Below are 21,201 nucleotides of genomic sequence, written 5' to 3'. Positions count from 1 at the left end.
CCATCCATGGCGGTGAGCTCCATGTCCCTACCTTCTGCCTCACCCATGGGAGAAGCTGATCTGTGTGAGATAGATGTCACCGACATGGCCATACACGGTTTCACGCTGCTCATCAGCCTCTGTGGGGTGGCCGGGAATGCGGCTGTCTTCTGGTTCCTCGGCTTCCACATCAAGAGGGACACCATGAAACCCATCACTGCCTACATCCTTGACCTGGCCATTATCGACTTCCTCTTCCTCATCTTCATGGTCCCCTCTTCCCTGCTTTTCCTGCTGGAGGATTTGTCCTGCTCTGCCATCATGCCCCCAGCATACATTAGCTTCCTTTTCCTCCTGTTCGTGTTGTTCTACAGCGTAGGGCTGTTCCGGCTGACGGCCATCAGCATCGAGAGGTGCAGGTCCATCCTCTGCCCACGTGGGTACTTCTGCCACCTTCCCCAGGACCTGTCATGGGTGGTGGTGAGTGCCCTGCTCTGGGCCCTGTCCATCGCTGTCATCGCTGCCATTTCCGCAGTGACTTCCCTGTGCCAGTCACAGGAACGCGAGCACTGCCGGGGGGCTCTCATCTCCCTGTACATCCTCAGCTTCCTCGTCTTTGCTCCATCCGTGGTCATTTCCAGTGCAATCCTCTTCATCCATTTCAAGGGTAGCTGCCAGCAGCAGCAACTCCAGAGGCTCGACATCATTGTCTTCCTCATTATGCTCCTCACTCTCCCCATTAGTGTCTGGAATTTCCTGCAGCAGCTCGGCTACACCACTGTGTCCTCCCAGGTCATTCTCCTGTTCGCCTGCATGCACAGCACCATCAACCCCTTCATCTACTTCTCTGTAACAAAGAGCTGGAGGCAGCGCTCCATGAAGTCCCTCAGGAAATCCCTCCAGAAGGTCTTCGAGGAGTCAGAAGAAAACACGGCCTGCAGCAGTGATGACACCATGGACATGGGGGCCCTGAGCCCATTGAACCCTTCAACTGCACCGATGGAGGACCAAGGGGCAGTGGCTGAGGGATTCCTTGAGCCACCAGATCAATAAATATCCACGGGATCACCCTCCTGCACTGTATTCCAGCAGGAGAAGGGAGCAGAGGCAGTGCCAAGGACGATGCGGGAGGGAAGCTCTGCAGGGAGCACACTGGAGCATGGCTTTCCTCCTCCCTTCTGGTTTCTAGAACACTGTTCCCCCAAAGGGATCGTGCCCCTCATGACTGTGATCCCAAAAATCCCCCTGGCATGGTTCCTTCGGACAAGCAGCCAGCTGCCCCACCAGCACTGCCAGCATTCCAGTGCCACCAGGACCACCAGAATCCCTCTGCTGCTGGATGGACCGTCACCCCTCAGGGAAGAGAAATGAGGAAAGGTAGAAGCCTGTCAGGAGAGGGAAGGCAGTCGGAGAATGGGACATTCTGCAGGGAAGGAGTGTTTCTAATCAGGAGGAAAAGAGGAGCCATTTTCAAAACTCTTCATGTGGACCTTTTTGACAAAAGTCAATTCCTTTGTGGTAAAGAAAAAAAAAATTCAAGATAGATAACTTCAAGGAAGTGGAGCTCTGACAAAGCCAAAGTTGTAAAACTGGTTTCAACTGCCCTATGACCCCACGGAGCCTTGGGGAAAAAACACGAGGACAGGGCACGGAGAGGAGCTGGTGGGACAGCAGTGGGCACCTCCTGGTGATCTGGGCACTTTCTCCTTCGTGTTCCTGGCCTGGGAGGAGCCGCTTTAGGATGTGGATCCCAAAGGAGCAAGGGGTGCCAGGAAGCGCCGCTGATGGGGACAGAGCCCCTGTGCCTGCTGCTGCCCCACACTGAACAGGTCAGTGGAATGTTCTCCTTCCTCCCTGCCCCACCTTCCTCTCCTCCTGCAGCTGCTCTGTGCCTGCCACCCTCTCCCGCTGACCGCAGTGCCCTCCCCAGATACCCCCTCTTTTCCTCTGAATCCTGTCTGTATCTTAATACCCAAGTGAGCCAGAATAAACTTTCTAACACAATGGGAAGCGTGAGCAAGCAGGAATTCTTTACCTGTGCAGGACACACAGGGGGATCTCTCCTTGTTCTGTGTGTGTGGGGAGACTTTACAGCAGGGGTTTTATCCATTAGAAACACACAGAGGCATTAAGGCGTGGTTCTTGTCTGATATATAAACATCACTGTCCTAGGACTCATTTCCATGTATCCACCTCCTCCTGGGAGTCCTTTCATGATCCTGGAGGTTCATCAGGAGGGCTCTCTGGTGCTCCTATTCACTGAGTGCTGCCATATTAAAGGTGACCTCGCCTTGAACTTTTCCTTTGGCCATGCGCTGTTGCTTCTTGTTACAGAACTGCCCCAGAACCACTGCAGGCCTCCTGATCTCTTCCTGCACTGCCCCAGCCACGTTTATCATCCTGTGTGCTCACTTCCACATACTTTTATCTTTTTGGCTGGTTGGTCTTTCAGCAACTGCAGGGGAGCTGAATATTTTTATTTCCTATTTTATTTATCAGTCTCCTGCCAAACAGACCAACCCTCCCACCTCCCTCTCCCACCCCACCATTCCCACCGCCCTCCTCCCCTGCACATCTCACTTCTCTCCACCAAACCCTTCCCTCTGCAGGGAGCTGCTGAGGAGCCGCTTGGTCCATCCCTGGATTCTCCAAGCACTGACTGCCCATCCACTCTGACCACAGCCGGGGCCACATCCCAGCGCCTGCCCAGCGTCCATCCATGGAGGTGAGCTCCGTGTCCCCACCTTCGGCCTCACCCACCGAAGGAGATGATCCATGTGAGACAGATGTCACCAGTGTGGCCATACACAGTGTGACACTGCCCATCTGCCTCTGTGGGCTGGCTGAGAACGGGGCTGTCCTCCGGCTCATGGTCATGACCGGCAGTGCTCTCTTCATTTTTAGCCTGGCTGTCGCTGACTTCTTCTTCCTCCTCTTCGCGCTCCCCTCCGCCCTGCTCTTCCTGCTGGAGGACGTGTCCTGCTCTCCTATCATGCCCCTGATGTACCTGAGTTTCCTTTTCCAGCTGTCCATGGTCTCCTACTACTGGGGGCTGTTCCGGCTGACAGATGTCAGCGCCGTATCAGACATGGACAGCCTCTGCCTGCTCTGCTGCCGCTGTGACCTTCCCCTGCGCCTGCTGTGGGTGGTGTACAGGGTCCAATTCTGGGCCTTCTTCGCTCTCATCACTGCCATTCCCACGGTGACATTCCTGTGCCCATCACACGAGCAGGAGCACTGCCGGGTGGCTCTCATCTTCATGTTCGCTCTCATCCTGCTCGTCTGTGGTGCACCCATGGTCATTTCCACATCAATCATTTTCATCAAGGCCAAGAGTGGCTCCCAGCAGCAGCAACCCAAGAGGCGTGACACCGTTGTCTTCCTCGTTGCACTCTTCACTCTCCTCCAGAGCCTCTGGAATATCCTGCAGCAGCTCGGTTACACCGGTGTGTCAAGACAGGTTGTTTTCCTGCTTGCCTGCATCCACAGCACCATCAAACCCATAATCTACTTCTTGGCAGGGATGTACAAGAGGCCCTGCTCTGTGAGATCCCTCAGGAATTCTCTCCGGAGGTTCTTTGAGGATCCAGAAGAAAACACTCCCAGCAGCAATGCTGTGGCCAAGGACTCGGTGATCTGAGCCTGTTGATCCCTTCCCCTGCACTGCTGAAGGACCCCAGGACAGTGACTGAGGGATTCCTTGAGCCAACTGATCCATAAATATCCACGGGATCACCCTCCCTGTGCTGGTGTAATCCCGCAGGAGAAAGGAGCAGGGGCAGTGCCAAGGGCAATGTGGGAGGGAAGCTCCACCAGGAGCACATTGGAGCATGGATTTCCTCCTCCCTCCCGGCTCCACGTGGCTCCAAGCAGTGCAGCCGGGCTCAGTCCTGTTCCCTGGCTCTATTCCCCATGGAATGACCCTCACTGCCTCTGCGCCCCAGGGAATAAACTCCGTTTCCTTTGGCTCAGCAGATGAGTTTCATGGCGTTTTGAGGGATCTCTTTCCCGGACAGGGTGGGACAGGTTAAGCCCTGGGGACACAGCCAGCACGGGGCAGCGGTGATTCCCCAAATCTCTGCGGGGCTGGTGCCTCTGGATGGCAGGAGAGGGCTCGGGATGGCACGGAGCATCCTTCCCCTTCTGGCCGCCAGAGCCGGCCCTGCATTCCCAGTGATGGCAAGAGACACCAGGTAGGGCTGCAGAGCTGGGCAGGGACAGCAACATTCCCTTCCTCTTGGAGTGGCAATTTGTCACATTCCTTCATTCCAGAATTAAATCATTCTGAGTAAAGTGCAGGCTCAGAAGTGAACTCCACTGAACTCTTGTGCCTGTGACCAAAACCCGCTGGAAATATGGAAATTGACGTCACCAGGAGCTTGGACCATTGGATTGCACAGAAATTAGGGGGTTGTGCTGCTGTCCTGCACAACGGGGCCGTCCTCTGGTTCCCCAGCATCCATGTCCAAGGAAGCCCTTCAGCACCTCCATCCTGAACCTGGCCACCCTCAGGAGGAGCTGAACAGTGACTCTGCACAGCAGCTTCAGCCACAATCCAGGCTGTGCTGGTCTTTGCCATTTTGGTACTACCCTGTCATAGGTGAGCAAGCACAGTCTCGGAAGGGATGTCCTTGCTAAGGGGTGCTTACAGCTTCCTCTGGGACCTGATAGAACCTATCAGCAGCCAGTTTGAATATGGACAATTCTTTAAGCCACTTAAAGTTGTGACCACCGCTGTGATCCACACTTAAGAATAGACAAACTCCCTCTCCAAGCTCTCTCTGGTTTCTGGTGCTGGGACAGGTGGCTACGGGCCCTGTGCAGGGGCCAGCGGGCCTGGCCAGGCCCAGCTCAGGCCAGGCTGGGCCGGGCCACGGCCATCCTGGAGCCGATGGCCCTGTTCCATCCATGGAACCCCCCCCCAACCCCCCCACTGCTTTGCCATGGGCAGCCAGAGCAGCTTAGCTCTCTGCCCTCTGCACTTCGATAAAAAACATTCAACATTCCAGCTGCAAAGCTGCAAGGCCGAGGTGAGATTAACCCTTTTATTGCTGTGAAGAGCTGAAAACCTGAGGGAAGAGAGAGAGGAGATGCTTAAAGCTGAAATTCTGTTGTGAAGCTATGATATATCAGAGTATCCCGTTGTAATTTCATGAAGATCTGGGGGGTGGAGCGTTCAACTCATGAGCAAAAGCACCTGCGCTGAGATAGGCAGATGCTGACGCAGCTGTAATTTCATGAGAAGTTTGGACAGGGAGAGGTGGACCAGATAAGGACTTTTGCTCCCAACGGGAAAGGAGAAAACCTCAGTTCCTAGAGATGCTCCCAGAGATAGTCCTAAAGATGAAGATGAGGAAGACCCTTTGCTCCCCGGGAAGGAGAAGGGCCTCTGTTTTTGGTTCTGAACGGCTCAACCTTAAAATTGTACCCCAAAAACCTTCAAGAGTGGACCCTCGAAAGCAGTTGCGGGAAAAGCTGAAAGTTGGGGGAAGGGACTCACATGTGAGCAGAGAGACTCCTCTTCCTAAATGGACTGAACAAGGTTATTATGGAAGTGGCAAACAGACTGAACATCTCAAGGGTTGTCTTCTTACGTTGTCAGTGGGAGAAGGGAGGAAGGTGGGGGGAGGAGGAGAGTTCTGAAGGTGTGGTGTAATTTTTTTTTTCCTCTTTTAGGTCTGTTAAATAAACTTCTTTATATTCTTTCAAGTTTGGTGCCTGCTTTGCATTTCTCCTAATTCTTATCTCACAGCAGATAAACAGTAATGAATATTTTGGGCCAAACCACTACACTAAATTGGTGTTTCTGCCCGGTTTCAAACCCAACCCGCTACACATGTCCACAGAGACAATCCCAGCATCCAAAAGAAAGAAAGAAGCAGCAAAAGGTGATTTCTTCTCTTCCAAAGTTATTTCAAGTGCTCACACCCAAACCAACCTTTGCTCTTGATTCTGGCTGGGTGCATGGTGAGCAGTGGGCACAGGTCATGTCATCCATGCTGATGTGAGTGATGCCTTCTGGGGGAAAGCAGCTGATCTCCAAAGTTCCCTTCCTGCCCCGTGCCTGATCTGCACAGGAGAAAACCTCTTCCAGGAAGGGATTGTGCTCCCTCTAATCCCATCTGCCCAGTCTGTTCCATGGGGATATTGCCAGCCTGGGGCAGCAGAGGCACACGCAGCTCTCAGCACTCTCTGCTCCAAGCACAGCTCTGGGCTCCTTTGCACACTGCCTCTGCCGTGGGGTTTTCTCCAGGAGAAGCCAAGGAATTGCTCATGGAAGGGTGCAGATTAAGTTAGCCCAAAGGGAAGCAAAGAATAAGTATTCCAGGAAGAGCCCTTGGGATCTGCTGGGCTGAGGTGGGAAGGGGACATTGATTCCCTGCAGGGCCAATACACAACAACCTCCAAGCCAAAGCCCAGACTGGCAGGTGGGGTCTGACAGCACCACTCTGACAAACCTCCTTGTCGTTCTTCCCTGCAGTGACTTTTGCAAGCAAACTCTGAAGCTGACAAGCCCAGAAGCTCCATCCATCCACTCTGGAAGGAAAGGATACTCCCAGGGATGAGGCACATTCCCAGCAAACTCTCCCACCATAGCCTGGAGGCAGCGCTGGAGCTCGGCTGTGGGGCTGGGAAGGGCTGCCAGGAGCACGCAGCCCCCAGGGGGGGTGGCAGCGGCAGCAGCAAATTCCCACAGGCTGATGGCACAACAGAGAGACAAAGGCCAGCAGTGGCCACGGGAGGTGCAGGGTTAATTCTGCTCCCTGCCCTGCCCCATCCCTGCAGGAAAGCTCCAGGGGGGAGAGAAACTCTCAGGGTGCCCAAAATGCAGCATCTGTCACCCTGATCCCGCTTCAACTCAGCGTGGGGGGCCAAACTCCCCCACAGGTAAACACTGAGCTGAGCTGGTCAGTCTCAAACACAGCCCCAGTTCTCCCCTCCAGCCTGCTCCTGGGGCTGCTGCCACATTCCTGACAAGGAGCCCCTGTGGACAGGGCTCTCTCTGTGTCTCAGGTGCTGGGCACTGCAGGGACCAGGGCAGCCCCCTCTGGGGACAATTGGGGATTCATCCCACACCACAGGCAGGACCAGGGGCCCTCCAGTACAGGCTGGTGGGGCCAGAGCCCATTGGGTTTGGCTGCTCAAACACCAAAGCTTTTGGCAAAGATGGGACGAGTTAAGTGGGTTTTCCTGTCCTGAGAGAGAGAAGAAATTGTTGAAATTAAGCATGGAAATTAAGTCCACTGTGGAAGTCAAAGGCTCCTGGCTTTCCCACTCCTGTTCTGATTGCTCACTAGAGGGTTTTATCCATAACAAATGAGAGGCAGCACCAAATAAAAGAGCTCTTTTTCAACGTTTTTTCCCTACTTTCTTTCATACATAAAAAGGATGTCCATTTTTTCTTAGTGCATTCTTTGCCTAATTTTAACAGAACCATTTTCCTTCCAGGCCCCACTTGTGGGTTCTTTGCTCCTTTGCCATGGAACTTTGGACAAAGGAAGAGAAGGATCTGTTCCACATGGGTGTCATCCTATGGGGAACACCCCCTGTACCAGCCCCAGCCTGGGCCAAGCACGCTGCCTCACTCTCCCCATTCTGGTTGCTGGCTCCAATCCAGTCTGAGTTTTCTCCTGGTTTCCATGTCTAAGGACAGGAACTTGTCCTGGTCAGGATGTAAGGCCTTAAACTGCACCTTGATCTGGGGGGCTGTGACTGGGATTCCAGCAGGGAATTCATTGTTTCACAAATAAAAGTTATTCCAGGGAGCTGCTGCTTCACCACACAGTGTCAGCAAAAGAGAAAAAACACCAAAGGTGTATCCAAAAATAAGGATTAAATGATTCCTGCTGCTTTTAGTGGGATCAGGGCTTATGCTGCCCTGGAATGACAAAGAACTTCTCCCTCAGCCCCCCAGAGAGCCCTCGAAAAGCCAAAGTGCAGCAGGGAAGGAAGGAAAGGCACCTGCTGGGGACAGCACAGCTCCAGCTGCTCATGGGGACTGGGAATGAGTCCGGAGCCAAAAGCTGAGCTGGCAAGTAACAGCAGCTGAGGGCTCATCCCAGCTGTACACAAAAACAGGGAGGGTGGGCTGCACTTGGATACATGCAGGCAGGGTTGGGCCCCTTCTGAAAGCTTCAATCCCTGTTTTTCAGAGACTCAATCAGGGATAATGACATTTTCACAAAGCTCTCTTAAGGCACGTGAAAACCCAAGTAAGAAAATGGAATCAAACCCTTTGTTCCACTGGCCTCACGCCCCAAATTCCAACGGGACACACAAGTCCCTCTCCTCGCAAGGCAACGTCTCCTACCTGGATCTGTGCCTTCCCCAGCCTTTGGTGGCCGCTGTCTCCATCCTCACACACCTCCTCATCTTCCTCCTCAGCAGGCCTGGCTTCCTCATCCTGCAGAGCAAGCACAGGGACACTCACCAGCCTGCTCATCCCAACCCTGGGCAGCAGGGATGGACTGCTGGGACCGCCTGGACAGTCACCCCTCTGCTGGGCACCATCCCTGCTCTGCAGCCCATTCCCGTTCCTGGCCTGGCATCTCCTTTGAACGGGATGTTAAACCACAACCACTTGCTCTGCTGGGTTTTGGGACATCAGAGACTCCCCCAAGGCAGTGGGCAAAGCTCCTGTTCCCACAGCCTCTGCCTCCCAAAGCCCTGCTAGGGCCAGGCAGAGCAAGGGAAACCCCTCAGTTCCTGCTGGAAATTCCCTCTTGTGCCCGTAAACCCAGGGAAATCGTGGCTGCCCCATCCCTGGAAGTGTTCAAGGCCAGGCTGGCCGCAGCTTGGAGCACCCTGTGGATGGAATGAGGTGATCCTTAAGGTCCCCTCCCACTCAAACTATTCTGCCATTCCAGGATGATTCTGTGATCTCTCCCTGCATTTATTTTGCATCGTTTCCTCTCTAATTTGAATTCCCAAATTTAAATTATTTTTTAAAGAAATCATTTTAAATTATCCCAGGAATAAAAAGGGGTGCATCAAACATACAAGAATCATTCCTACCTCCATCAAATCATTAATTGGAAGCCTCTTTCCTCATCTCTGTCCTTACTTTTCCTTTCCTGCGAAACCTTATGATCCCACAGATTTTCCAAGAGATTTACTGGGATTGCAGAAAGGTTTGCTCTGTCAGGGAGGCAGGGGGGTTTACAACACTTGTTCCTCTGCATCTTTATCCTTTCACCAGCTTTCCCCACAAACAGTGTCGCAAGAGAAGTTCAGAATTACTAGAAATGGATCAGGTTCACCTTCTTTCCTCACTCTTTTCCAACTACTTCCAAATTCTTGGAATTATCCTCAAATGAGGCCTAGAAAGCTCCTGTGAAAACATCAATCAGAGGAACATCTTGAAAAGAGAAAACCACATCCAGCAGCAGCCAAAACAATCCCATTGCTATTCTTACCTGGTCTCCAGGTGCTCCTGCCAGAGCTCCCAACACCCACTGCCATCCCATGAGGGTGAGGAGGCAGTTTTGGACGTGTTCTTTGCCATGGGATGGGATAACAGAGCCCAGAGGGTCTTTGTGTCCCTTCCAAGCCACCCCATGATTCCATGATACCACCAGCACCTATACCAATTCCATTCTGGAAAGCCCAATTCCGTTCCTCCCATCAGCTCAGAATTTCTCCCTTCCTCTCTCTGCTCCACATCAGGCATGTGTTGCCACGTGCCACAGCCATGGGATGTCTCAGCATTGCCTGGGAATGCCACTCAAGGCTGTCCTGGTGGCCTCAGCGCTCCAAAATGCCCAGCTGGCTCCCGTTCCAGTCAGGAATGTCCCAAACAGCAGCGTCGGGTGTGCCCTCTGCCATCCCACCATTGGGGCAGCTCCCATAGAATGTGACCGACTTACTGGGCTTGGAATTCCTGGCTTAAAAAGCAGGTGCTGGAATATCCCCAGCATGGATTTCTGACAGGAAAAACCTCACTGCTCCAGGCGACTTGGCTCCTCCCAAATCCAGGCCAACACTCCAACAGGCTCTAAGGACAAAACAACAGCAAAGACCATCTCAGGGCACACGCCACGAGCTGGGCATCATATTCCTCACTGGAACTGGGCTGTTCCCACATCCCTGTGACAGTCGGGAGCACCCCCCGTTCCTCGCTCCTCCATTCAGGACAAAGAGACAACAGAGCTGTCAAACAGCCAGTGTATATGCCAGAGACTGAAATATTATATTTCATCTCTTAAACATTTTCTTAAAGGACTTTTAAAACTGTATTATAAAAGCTGAAGAGAAGACTGGAACACCCTGAATGGGGCCCTGAGGCCTGACACCGCTCGCTGATGAAGATAAGATAAAGTAACAACTCAGGGCTGGGGACATTCACTGAGCACGGGCTTAACACCTCCAAGGTGGGGACCACAGCCCCAGGGCGATCAGCTGCCAGGCTCACACAGACCCTGGCACCAAGGGGTGGAGGGAGGAGAGGCTCTGGGTACCTTGGAAAAGCCTCTGGTCAGAGGTGCAGTGACCGCCCATCCTCCACTGTGCAGAGCCCAGCTGCGGGGTGCTCACCGGGGGGAGGAAGCTCATCCACAGCAGAAGGGGTGACATGGCCCAGCACAGGGGCCCCCAGACCCTGCAGCAGAGCACCAGAGATGATGCAACAGACCCTCAGTGTTGCAAGGGACAGTGTCAAGCCGGCCCCTGCAAGAGAGGCACGTGGGCGTTCCCGCCTGGCCCAAAGTGTGCATTAACCCACGGAATTCTGCACCCTTCGGCTGCGGCAGCATGGAGCGGGATGGCCACGGCGCCCACGGGGGACCCTCACCAGCAGCGGAGCGGATGGAGGGGAGCAACGAGACGTCGTTGGCACCCTCAGAGGGGTGATGGGCTTCCATCTACCCCCGTCACCTCTCCCTGTTCCCCCACCCCCCACGCACACTTTTCTTTTTCTCTTTCTTTTCTCTTCCCTTTTCTTTGCCTCTTTTACTATCAAATAAAATACATCCATTTTTTGGCAACAACATCTGACCTCGTTTGGTTCTAATCTCATTTCTGGGGATATTTTGAACCTTCCAGGTTCCCTCCGGTTTTATGCTCAGAGACTCAGCTTGCTTTGCTTTCCTGGCTCTAAACCAGATTGTAAACAGTGTAACCCCAACAATCCAGGGAAAACCACCTTGCTCTGGGGAGAAACATCATGCCCAGTTATGGAAAAAGCCAAAGAGCAGTACTGGAAACACTCCCAGGCATGGAGCCTCCCAGCTCCAGAAATGCAGCTCACAGGCTTCTTCCCATGGAAACCCCAATCTCGCCCGGGACTGGGCTCAGGGAGAAAGTCCTGCCCATTCCACCACTCTGGCACAGACACCCCAGGAAGGTGTCCCTGACCATGGCAAGGGGCTGAACAGGATGGTCTGTAAGGTTCTTGCCAGCACAGACCATTCCAGGAGTTTAAGGTGGATTTGAGCAGCTCCTGGGGACATGAACACCCCCCGCACCTCCCACCTGGCTCAGCCCAGAGTCCATCCAGCACTCACAGAGAGCTGCTGGGAGCTGAAATTCTCCCTGCTCCCCCTGCCTGGGAAACCCTGCCTCCAGCTCCTGGGAAAGAGGAGCTGCATCCTGCTGGGTGCCCCTGGCTCTGGGCAGCTGCCGCCTTCAGGCAGGGGGATGGCTCGGGCAGCTCCGGTGACTGTTCCACCTCGATGATTTTGTGTTTTCCTGCATTTCCCTGGGCTGGAGGGGAGCAGGGAGTGCGGTGGGAGTGCGGGAAGGCAGCGGCGGGGAGGGCAAGGAGCGCGGCCGGGCACCGCACGGCGCAGGGGGGCTTCTGCTGGCAGTGGAGGGGCGCGACCCGTACGGAGGCGTCCCCGCCGCTGCCGGCCACTGCCCACGGGGCTCCTGCCCGCCCCCGGCGCCACTGACCCCACACCCCGTGTCCCCACATTGGAAAATCATGCTGTAACCTCTAATCCTGACCCTGAGCCTTGACCTTTGACCCCTTGACCCATTCCCTGACTAGCCAACCTTTGATCCCTGACCCCTGACCTTTGATCCCTGACTCTCGACCATCCACATTTACACCTTGAGCCTTGACCTTTGACCCCCAACCTTTGGCCTTTGACCCATGACAGCTGACCACATGACCTTTGACCCCTGAGCCCTATGACCTTTTCCCCAACCTTCTACATGTGACCTCTCTGCTTTGACCTTGATCACCTTGACCTTTGACTCCCTGACTCCCCAACCCCTGCCCTGACTTTTGTCCCTTTATCCCCTAACCTTTAACCCCCTCTACTTTATACCCCTCACTGCTATTGCTGCCTGGAACCCCTCACTCCTGCTCTACACGCCCCAGCCCCCAACCCGTACCTGTCACTCTCCAGCCTGCAGCTGTCATCCCTACCTTTTTGGTGTGGGCCTTGTCCTCCTCTGAGGGTTCCAGGGTTATCCCAGCACCAGGCTTACTGAGCTGTGCTGCACTGAGGGTTTGCAGTGGTACCACAGAAAGAGATAGATTTGTCATCATTTACCCCAAAATACGATCAGAGGGATCACAAATTAATTAAGTTCCTTAAGGCTGAAATCAAAGAAGGTGGGTGGGCTGTTACCCCAGTAGGACAAGTCGTATTTCCACCCCAATCCTTCGGGAAATAGCCCAACGAGAGCATGAAAGTACCCACTGGGGAACAGAAAATCTTTTAAAACATTTAAGGAAAGTAGTGATAGGGAGAGGAATGACTGATATTGTACAATCTGTAACAAACAAGTGTGAAACCTGCGGTAAAAACAACCCTGACACAAGCAAGAGAGTTGTGTTAGGAGTGACAAAGACAGGAGAGCTCCCGGGAGATTACTGGCAAATAGATTTTGCTGAGATGCCACACAAAGAGGGATGCAGGTATATACTGGTACTGGTTGACACCTTCAGTGGATGGCCTGAGGCTTTCCCGTCGCACCAACACCGCAAAAGAAGGAGCGAAAGCTTTGCTCGACCATATAATACCAAGATTTGGGGTTCCTTTGGGAATGTCATCAGATAGGGGACCACATTTTGTAGCAACAGTGGTTGGGGAAGTTAGCAGGATTTTGGGACTTACCTGGGACCTGCACACACCATACAGGCCCCAGGCCAGTGGCAAAGTTGAACGCATGAACGGGACCCTCAAAACCCAGATGGGCAAGATTTGTCAAGAGACATCCATGACATGGGTTCAAGCCCTGCCCATAGCCTTGCTGAGAGTCTGCATACAGCCAAGGCAAAGGGACAACATCAGTCCCTATGAAATATTATATGGCAGGCCATACCAGGTTCCACAGATCCCGGGGGAAGTTCATAGGAGAGGTAAAAATGATTTGCAGAAATATTTAATGGCTCTGAGTTCCACTTTGCAGAAGCTCCAGAGATTCGTTGTGTTATCCAAACCAATAGGATTGGACACAGCTGCTCATCCATTCCAGCCTGGATACTGGGTCTACATCAAGTGCTGGGACATCAACCCCTTGCAAGCAGGGGGACCTTTCCAAGTTTTGCTGACCACTTCTACTGCGGTCAAGGTTGCTGGCAAGGGATCCTGGATTCACTGCTCCAGGGTGAAGAAAGCTTCTGCTCCCAAAATCACCAAGAAGACAGAGACTGATCCAGTTTAAACTGTTTTTTACATGTTTGCTGTTTGCCCAACTGGTAACCATGGTTCAAGGTTCACCCCATGATTTGCATAAGACTGTGGTCCAAAACGTGTCCAAAATTCTTAGTAAGAGCGATTGCTGGAGCTGTACTCAGTTACCACCCCTAGATGGGAAGGGTCACTGGCCATTGATTGGCATTTTAAGGGAAGAGAACCGCACGGAAACGTGGGAACCAATTAATAGCACCCTTCTGCCCCCCATTACCGTGAGGGGCCTGGTGGAGCATGCAAACTATAAGGTTCCTTGTGCAATTGTAAACGCCACAGGAAAAGCTGTTCTTCCTTCATATTGTCATCAGACCCATTTCAGGAAATAACAGACCCAAGAATTGCAGCAAAGATGAAAGTGACAGGGTGGAGACTGGCTCAGCCCTTTGGGACGGGGTTGTATTGGATATGGGGTGATAAGGCCTGGAAAGTTATGCCCGTGAACAAAGACCAGGCTTGTGCTATCGGGGCTGTGGTCCCAAATATAGCAATATTTGACCATCTTGAAAAACCAAATGAGAGGAGAAAAAGATCTCTTAATCCCCTCATTGAACGTCCCACACTTTTTCATAGCATAATCAGAGCCCTTGTACCCGCTTATGGAGTAGTTGAACTGGAGAGAGCAATTGTAAACATCTCAGCTGTCATTGAATGTATTGAGCAGCACACTGCAGCTGCAATTTCAGCCTTACAGGAGCAAGTTGACTGTCCCATGCAGTTATGCAAAACAGGATAGCTCTCAATGTCATACTTGCTGCACAAGGAGGTGTATGTGCTATTGTCAATACCTCGTGTTGTTCGTATGTGGACCAAAGTGGAAGAATTAAGAAAGATTTGGATGAAAGTTGGAAGGGAACTCAAATTCTACATGAAGTGGCTTCTAGAAATAACACCTTAAAATTTGATCATATTTTTGAGACCCTTACCTCATGGTTACCAAACTGGGCCTGGGTAAAAGAAATATTCATAATAGCTGTCATTGTAGTTATTATCTGTGTAATTTCCTGTGGAGCAGCTGGTTGTGTAAACCGGTTCTGTGGGTAAAGAACAGAGTAGAGTAGAGACTAGACAAGATAAAATTTTGTTAGTCTCTAAAAGGGGGGAAATGATGCCATGAAGATTTTTGCCTTTTCTTTTATACCCCTGTTATACCTTTTTACAACTTCTGTATTCCTAGTGCTTTTTGCCTACATTCTTGGACTTGTTTGTCAAGCTGAGAGACTCAACATTTTAGAAGCTTCGTAGCCAGGGATCAGTGTGCCCCAGACCCCAAGGACCTCTCCAGAACATATTCTGTAAACCAAGATAGAACCATCCAGGGGAAGGTTCCTTGGGGAGGGGGGCTCACTTGAGCCTCTCATTGGGGAATCTTTGATAGATCTGCTAATTAGTAACACCTATAATGTTATACCCAATGTTGGGGGGAAAAAAAGACAGACTCAGGGGGGGTGCATCTCGATGCATATGACCTGAACGTGTGCACCTAAGGATCCTTACAATAAATACCAAGGTAAAATCCCTTTTCCCCTTCTAACCATGTCTGACTCTTGATTTTAAGACCAGGAAAAGGCAGCACCAGGGTTACTGCACTGTGCTGACGCTAGGGGGAAAATGGTGCTGTTAGGGGTGGTGTAAGGGCTGGTGCACCTTTTCCCTGTATTCCTAACCTCCACTGTGTACTCTCCACCCTGTGAGGGAGGCTCTTTGTTTGGCTGCACCCAAACCTCAGTGATGAACATCGCCTCACAGACAGGATGGGACCAAGGAAAAACAAAACCCAGATGGGGGAAAACAAAAGCTCACAGCTGGGTGTTTTCTTATTATAAAGTTAAAAATTAGTTGAAAAACCTGAAAGGCAAAAATCACACACACAAGGTTAGAACCAGTCAACACACACGCTCTCACAGACTGACACACGCACACACAGACAGACACACACACACACAGACAGACACACACACACACAGACAGACACACGCTCTCACAGACAGACACCCCTTCTTCAGCTTACACACTGACTGCAGCCCTTACTCACAACACTCCACTGACAAAGACACATCAACACATCTTCCAACTGCTGCTCCATGACCTGGAAGGGCAGATTCTGGGAAAAGCGGTAGCATCGGTGACTGCAGGGATGGGAATCGGCCTTGGGGACCTGCAAGACAACATGAGGCAGTCTACAAGTAGCTGACAGCTCGGAGTTATCCCCCTACACCAGGCCCATAAGTTTTCTACACAAAACCCCACAGACAAGACATGAACCACAAGGTTTTACAACTGTTCAACCCAGCCATGACTCTACGTGCCAGGGCAGGGCAGCTCCAAGTGTAAGCACACCAAATAGAAGCAAAGATGACACGAGGACTTGAGATAACTCTCAGAAGATAAATTCTTGAGCTCGACATGCTTTGAGGCAATGGAACCTATGGCACTACCACAGTGAGGAGGGTCTAATACGCTTCATAGAGAAGTCCATGGCCCAGGAAAAGAAGATACTACCAAAAGTGAGAAGGAAGATGGATGAGAACATCTTGTGTACTTCTTCTGGTCTCCAAAAGCAAAACTGTAAAGATGCCGGAATGAGCCCGATCCGGGAAAGGACGCGAGCAGAGACCCCCGCTGCCGCTACGGCCCAGAACGAGGCCGATAAAGCACCGAGACGTAACAAAGCCCTGTGACACAGGAGAGGATGGACACAAACTACAGAACATGGACACAAATGACAGAACACAGGCACGAGCTGAACCTGCCCAGCAATGGGCACAAGATTCCTAGAGCAAGATGAGCCAGAGGCTGGCGATGCCGAAGGAAAGAAGGCTCTATGGCAGCAGCACGCGACAGTGAAACGTAACTCCTTCCAAGAAGCCAGTGCCAAAGCTGCTAAGAGGATGCTTGAGAAGCTCGGCAGGCCTAGAGAAGGAGGCAATGACTGCCAGGTGATACAAAGGGATCCCTAGGGAAGGACTCTGCCACCAAAGGCTGAAGCGACGATGCAAAACGTGACCAACCAGCAAGTGGCCAAGATGCCTGTGGGCGGCTACGCCAGCGAGGAGGTAAAATGGAGACCGTGGCAATCGTGCCAGACCCGAAGGCGAGCTCCTCGGGCAAAAAGATCCACGATGATGGCGAGACTCAAAGGCCGATGACACGAAGCCCACGACAACACAGAGATGGGTCGGAACTGCCCTGCCCAGCAAAGGCTCGGGTGATGCTGAGGAGAAACCCTCTCCCTTTGCTTCCAAGGGGCCCTCCCACAACAGCCCCCTCCTCTAAGCTAACTTCCAATTGCCTCCTGGAACTCCAAAGGTTTTTCCCTTCTCCCAACCACAGCTCCCAACACTTAGCTCTCTGAAGACAAGCAGACAAAATCCATCCTGAACAGAAAAAATGCATCAGCACCACAAATGTCAACACATTCCCCACGGTCCGCTCTGGCAGCTGTGAAAGATGGAGAACAAGGAGAAAATTCAGCCTCTGACAACACACGCCAAAAGAGACCCCTTCCGCAAGGCCCCCTCCCTCGAAACTGCCGAGGCTCATCGCTTACCTGCTCTCTCCAAGCTTCAGCTCCACACCTGCTCACGGTACCTAAGACAACAAAATAGAAAACGTCACTGTTGCCCTCAACAAGAGCATCCCCGGGGTACTCCACACCACTGCCCCGGCTCACCTCAAATCTTGATCTGACTCTGGAGGTGGCCAGGACAAACCTGCACAATGAAAAGGGACACGCTCAGCACGCTGCCATAGACCGCTGGCCTATCAGCCATCCCACCTAAATGCCAACGCACCTGCTCACCTCTGGCCCTTGGCACGCCCAGGGCGGCAGCAGCACCTGCAGAGAAGCAAAGCAAAAACACAGGAAACATGCTGAGAGACCGTGAAACCACAGCCTCCCTGCTCCGACTGAAGTACACCACACCTATACCTTAGGCTTGCACCCTCCAGCATCCAGGGCCAGGACATCCTGCAAGTGGACCACCTAAAACACACAAACAACAATGGATGCTTAGAGCTGCACCAAAAATTGAAACACCGAGGCCGTAACAACTCATTTTGTCCACCGGTCACTGCTCACCTCACTCCATCAACCTTGACTGCCAATATCCAGCATTACTTCCTAAAAAAAAAAAAAAAAAAAAAAAAAAAAAAAAAAAGACACGGAACAATGCTGTAACATAGTCACCATTTACAATACCCCTGCAAAGACAAACAGCGACTGACCTTCCCATGGGAACCCCCTCACCTGGTATGGGGCACTCTGCCAGGGATTTAATCCATCTGCCTCTGAAAGAAAGTTATTACACAAGTCAAGGTGCTGCATGGTAACTTAACAGCTCCAGCCATCCTGCATCAACCTAGGAATACCATCCATCGAGAAATGAACAGTACAGTCTTAGTCCCATTACACTCACACCCCAGACTATGCAGCAGGGCAGAGCAGCTCCAGGCCAAGCACACACAGAGGCCTGTCATGCAGGAGATGACAAATGACGGGATGCAACAAGGAGAGAAAACTCTCAGCAAGAAGAATGACCACAGGGACCAAGAGAAGGCACAATGAGATGACCTAGGCAGGACCAACAATGAGCCAATGAGGCTCGAAGAACCCTGGCAGAAGAAGATGCCAACAGAAGGACTCATTCCAGGAGCACCCTTGAAAAACCACAAAGATGGATGCCTGAGAACTGCACCATCAGCATCCTCTATCTATCTCCACATCCTTACAAGTCCTAATCCACTATAATGGATCACTGTGGTGCACAGCTGCTGATACAGCTCAGAACAAGACCATAAAAGACGTCCGACTCAACGCTTCTAAAGAGAGATGCGATTCCGATGGGCGTCCGAGCTCGCGAGTCAAAGGTTCGACGGTATCGGCACTGGGCCGAGGAATGTGGAATTGGAGATGCTAAGGATGATGCCTGGCATTTTGGATAATCCCCTCAAAGGGGTAAGACAAAAGACATCCAACACAAGATGCCCAAAAGACACAGAACACACGATAGACAAGTGACACGACACGCACTGGGACTGCTCTGCCCTGTGCACCTCAGCGTTGTGATCAAAAGTGAGACTTCCCCTTTACGTGGCCTAAGGGGCTCTTTCTCAGACATCCCCGACTCCAAAGCTTATTCAAAAACCCCTCCTGATGAGTCCCGACCCAGCACCCTGCTTTCATCCCCTCTGTGGGGTGTAGCCCTCGACTTATCTCTCGGATGTCTGGGGATGTGAATCCACGTCGGGTGCAAAAGACGGCCTCCTCGCCACCTGGGAAGCTCCTGCCCTCAGTGGGCTGTTCTCCCTTAGCTGGCTACAGGAAAGAAAACCAAACATCAGTGCATGAGCTGAACAGCACATCAGCCAAATCCCAACAATTCCACTACTCACCATCTCCTAAGAATGCCCGGGTCCTCGGCCCGCCTGCTCCGGCCACACTCAGAGGCCGATGCCGTCGTCGCAGGGCACACCTGAGTTAAGAGGAGACAAGGTTCCGTGGCACTGCTGAAACCTGAGTGGGACCTCGCTCCTCCTCCCCACCTCCCCGACTTGCTGCAAATCCTCAACCATTGCTGAAGGCTACCCAGAGAGCACCTCCAAATGGAAAAGGTAACAGCTTCATCACAGATTCCTGTAATACTTCCAGAGGGCTCGCAAGAGCAACTCGAGGGTGCCAAACCAGCTCTGTCAGCTGGTCAGCAAGGGGGCTCAGCCCTGGTAGGCAAAATACAAGTGGAACACCTGGAACACACAAATGGATGCTTAGAGCTGCACCAGAATTTGGCACCCAAGCAATAACAACTGGTTCTGTCCACCAGTCACTGCTCACCTCGCTCACTTGACCTTGACTGCTGCTATCTGGCTTCACTTCCTAGAAAGAAAGACAGAGGACAACCCTGTAACACAGCCACTGTTTATACCACCCCTGAAAAGCCAAGCAATGACCAACCTTCCCAGGGGGAGAAGGGGCAAAACAAAACAGAAAGGCACGTGCCCACACAGGGTTCGAAAGCGTCACATTGCCGGGGGAGTTTCCATCTGAAACCATTCCACCATGACCTCTTGCTGCAAGGGTCTCTGTCACATTGGACCAGCAGTTTGAATGCTACAGACCACCTGTAAAACACACAAAAAAATGCTTACAGTTCCATCACTAATACAGCAACTCCAGTAGCACCCAGTTCTGTGCTGGAATCAATGCTCATCTCCATTGCTGGTACTCATCCTGCCCACGGGTCCCCTGGTGCCCATACCCCACTCCACCTACCCCCCACTCTACTCCACAGGACAGAGCAGTTCCAAACACAAACAACACATGATGCTACAGTGTGACACAAGGATGATTAAAAAAGCTCTCAGCAAGAAGAACAACAGCAAGGATCGACATGATGCCAAAAGAGATGACCAATGGTATGGCAACCATGGACAGAGGAGGCTCTCAGGAGCAGAAGAAAAGACTGGAACAGTGACCTGTTCTAAGAGCTGTCAGTCACAATGATCAAGATGGCTGTGAGACAGTGCCACATTCAGAATGCTCCCATATCCTGACAATCTTACAAGCCCCAGGGCATTACAGCTCACAGCTGGAAAGGATGGATGGCAGTACAGCCGGGAACAAGGCCTCAAAAGACACCTGACTCGGTACTTCTGATTTGGGATGCCAAGACACAGCCAAGCCCACCGTAAAAGAACAAACGAGATCGGCATCGTGCCGACAAGAGTGAATGTTTAAGCACCTGGAGATGATGGCTGACACTTGCAGTAAGCCCCCTGAGGGGAAAAGGCCTCCGAGATCTGATCCAAGGGAGAACAAAGACACAGAAGACACGCTGGACAACACAACACAGACTGGAACTGCTCTGTCCTGCACACCCTATGGTCTGTTCACAAGTAGAGCCACTCCTTTCAGCTGGCTTAAGAGGCCCCTTAGAGGGCATCCCTTTCCCCTATGCTAATTTTTAAATCCCTCCTGGCAATTTCCAGCCTGCTATCCTCCCACCTCTGGATCCCAGCCCCCAACTTAGCTTTTGGATGACTGGTGACATGAATCCACACTGGACACAAAACGAGTCCACCTCAGCTGTCTCGGAAGACCCCGTGATGGCTGGGTTAGCCTCTTCATCAGCTACAATAAAGAAAGCCAAAATCAATGCCTGAGTTTAGGAGCCAAACCCCAACAAGTCAGCTACTGACCATCTGTCCTAAGTGCACCCACGTCCTTGAGCATCCCTCTTCATCCCAAGACAAAGGTTGTGGCCATCATTATAATGGACACCTGGGTTAGCAAGAGTTATGTGCTGTTCCTGTGAGCACAGTGGGTGCATCTGTGTGCCTTAAAACACGTAAATGCATCTGCTGTGCTTGCAGGAAAGCCTGACAAGGCCCCTGAATAGACACCATTTCCCACCACACTACTTTCAAAACCTCTCCTAGCACTTCCTAACTTGATGCTCTGCTCATGCTCCCTCTCACAGTTGCAATCCTCAACTTACCTATCAGAAGCCTCCAGCTCAGACATCATCTCTAACACAGGGCAGGTTCCTCTTGTGGCACAATGAAGCTGCTGAAAAATTTGAAG

The 21,201-nt window shown here is 52.1% G+C and overlaps 3 protein-coding genes and 1 long non-coding RNA gene across 4 annotated transcripts in view; 3 read left to right on the top strand and 1 right to left on the bottom strand.

Annotated features, from left to right (window-relative positions):
* Window positions 1-19,671, bottom strand: part of LOC125327704 — a 95,335-nt gene extending 75,664 nt beyond the window's left edge. The window contains exons 1-8 of the mRNA XM_048307490.1: window positions 19,642-19,671; window positions 19,453-19,494; window positions 17,551-17,604; window positions 17,414-17,457; window positions 17,170-17,332; window positions 17,022-17,060; window positions 15,655-15,777; window positions 8,291-8,383 (exon numbers count right to left, since the gene is read on the bottom strand). Coding sequence (XP_048163447.1) covers window positions 8,291-8,383; window positions 15,655-15,777; window positions 17,022-17,060; window positions 17,170-17,332; window positions 17,414-17,457; window positions 17,551-17,604; window positions 19,453-19,494; window positions 19,642-19,671 — 588 coding nt within the window. The remainder of the gene's footprint in view (window positions 1-8,290; window positions 8,384-15,654; window positions 15,778-17,021; window positions 17,061-17,169; window positions 17,333-17,413; window positions 17,458-17,550; window positions 17,605-19,452; window positions 19,495-19,641) is intronic.
* On the top strand, window positions 39-1,078 carry LOC125327340 (mas-related G-protein coupled receptor member H-like). Its single transcript, XM_048306778.1, has one exon. The coding sequence runs from the start codon at window positions 46-48 to the stop codon at window positions 1,030-1,032; it is 987 nt and encodes a 328-aa protein (XP_048162735.1). The 5' UTR covers window positions 39-45; the 3' UTR covers window positions 1,033-1,078.
* Window positions 1,603-3,953, top strand: LOC125327355 (mas-related G-protein coupled receptor member H-like). The gene is made up of 2 exons (XM_048306796.1): window positions 1,603-1,808; window positions 2,589-3,953. Exon 2 carries the CDS (start codon window positions 2,699-2,701, stop codon window positions 3,617-3,619), a length of 921 nt encoding a protein of 306 aa, XP_048162753.1. The 5' UTR covers window positions 1,603-1,808; window positions 2,589-2,698; the 3' UTR covers window positions 3,620-3,953.
* Window positions 5,830-7,337, top strand: LOC125327418. The gene is made up of 2 exons (XR_007204231.1): window positions 5,830-5,867; window positions 6,461-7,337. It is a non-coding gene; the product is annotated as an uncharacterized LOC125327418 (long non-coding RNA).
* Window positions 19,672-21,201: the final 1,530 nt, after the last annotated feature.

The sequence above is a fragment of the Corvus hawaiiensis genome, chromosome 6 (genome assembly GCF_020740725.1).
Source record: "Corvus hawaiiensis isolate bCorHaw1 chromosome 6, bCorHaw1.pri.cur, whole genome shotgun sequence".
In the NCBI taxonomy this organism is placed as follows: domain Eukaryota; kingdom Metazoa; phylum Chordata; class Aves; order Passeriformes; family Corvidae; genus Corvus; species Corvus hawaiiensis.
Note: the sequence above shows the minus strand (reverse complement) of the source record. Positions and strands in the feature narration are given on the sequence as shown.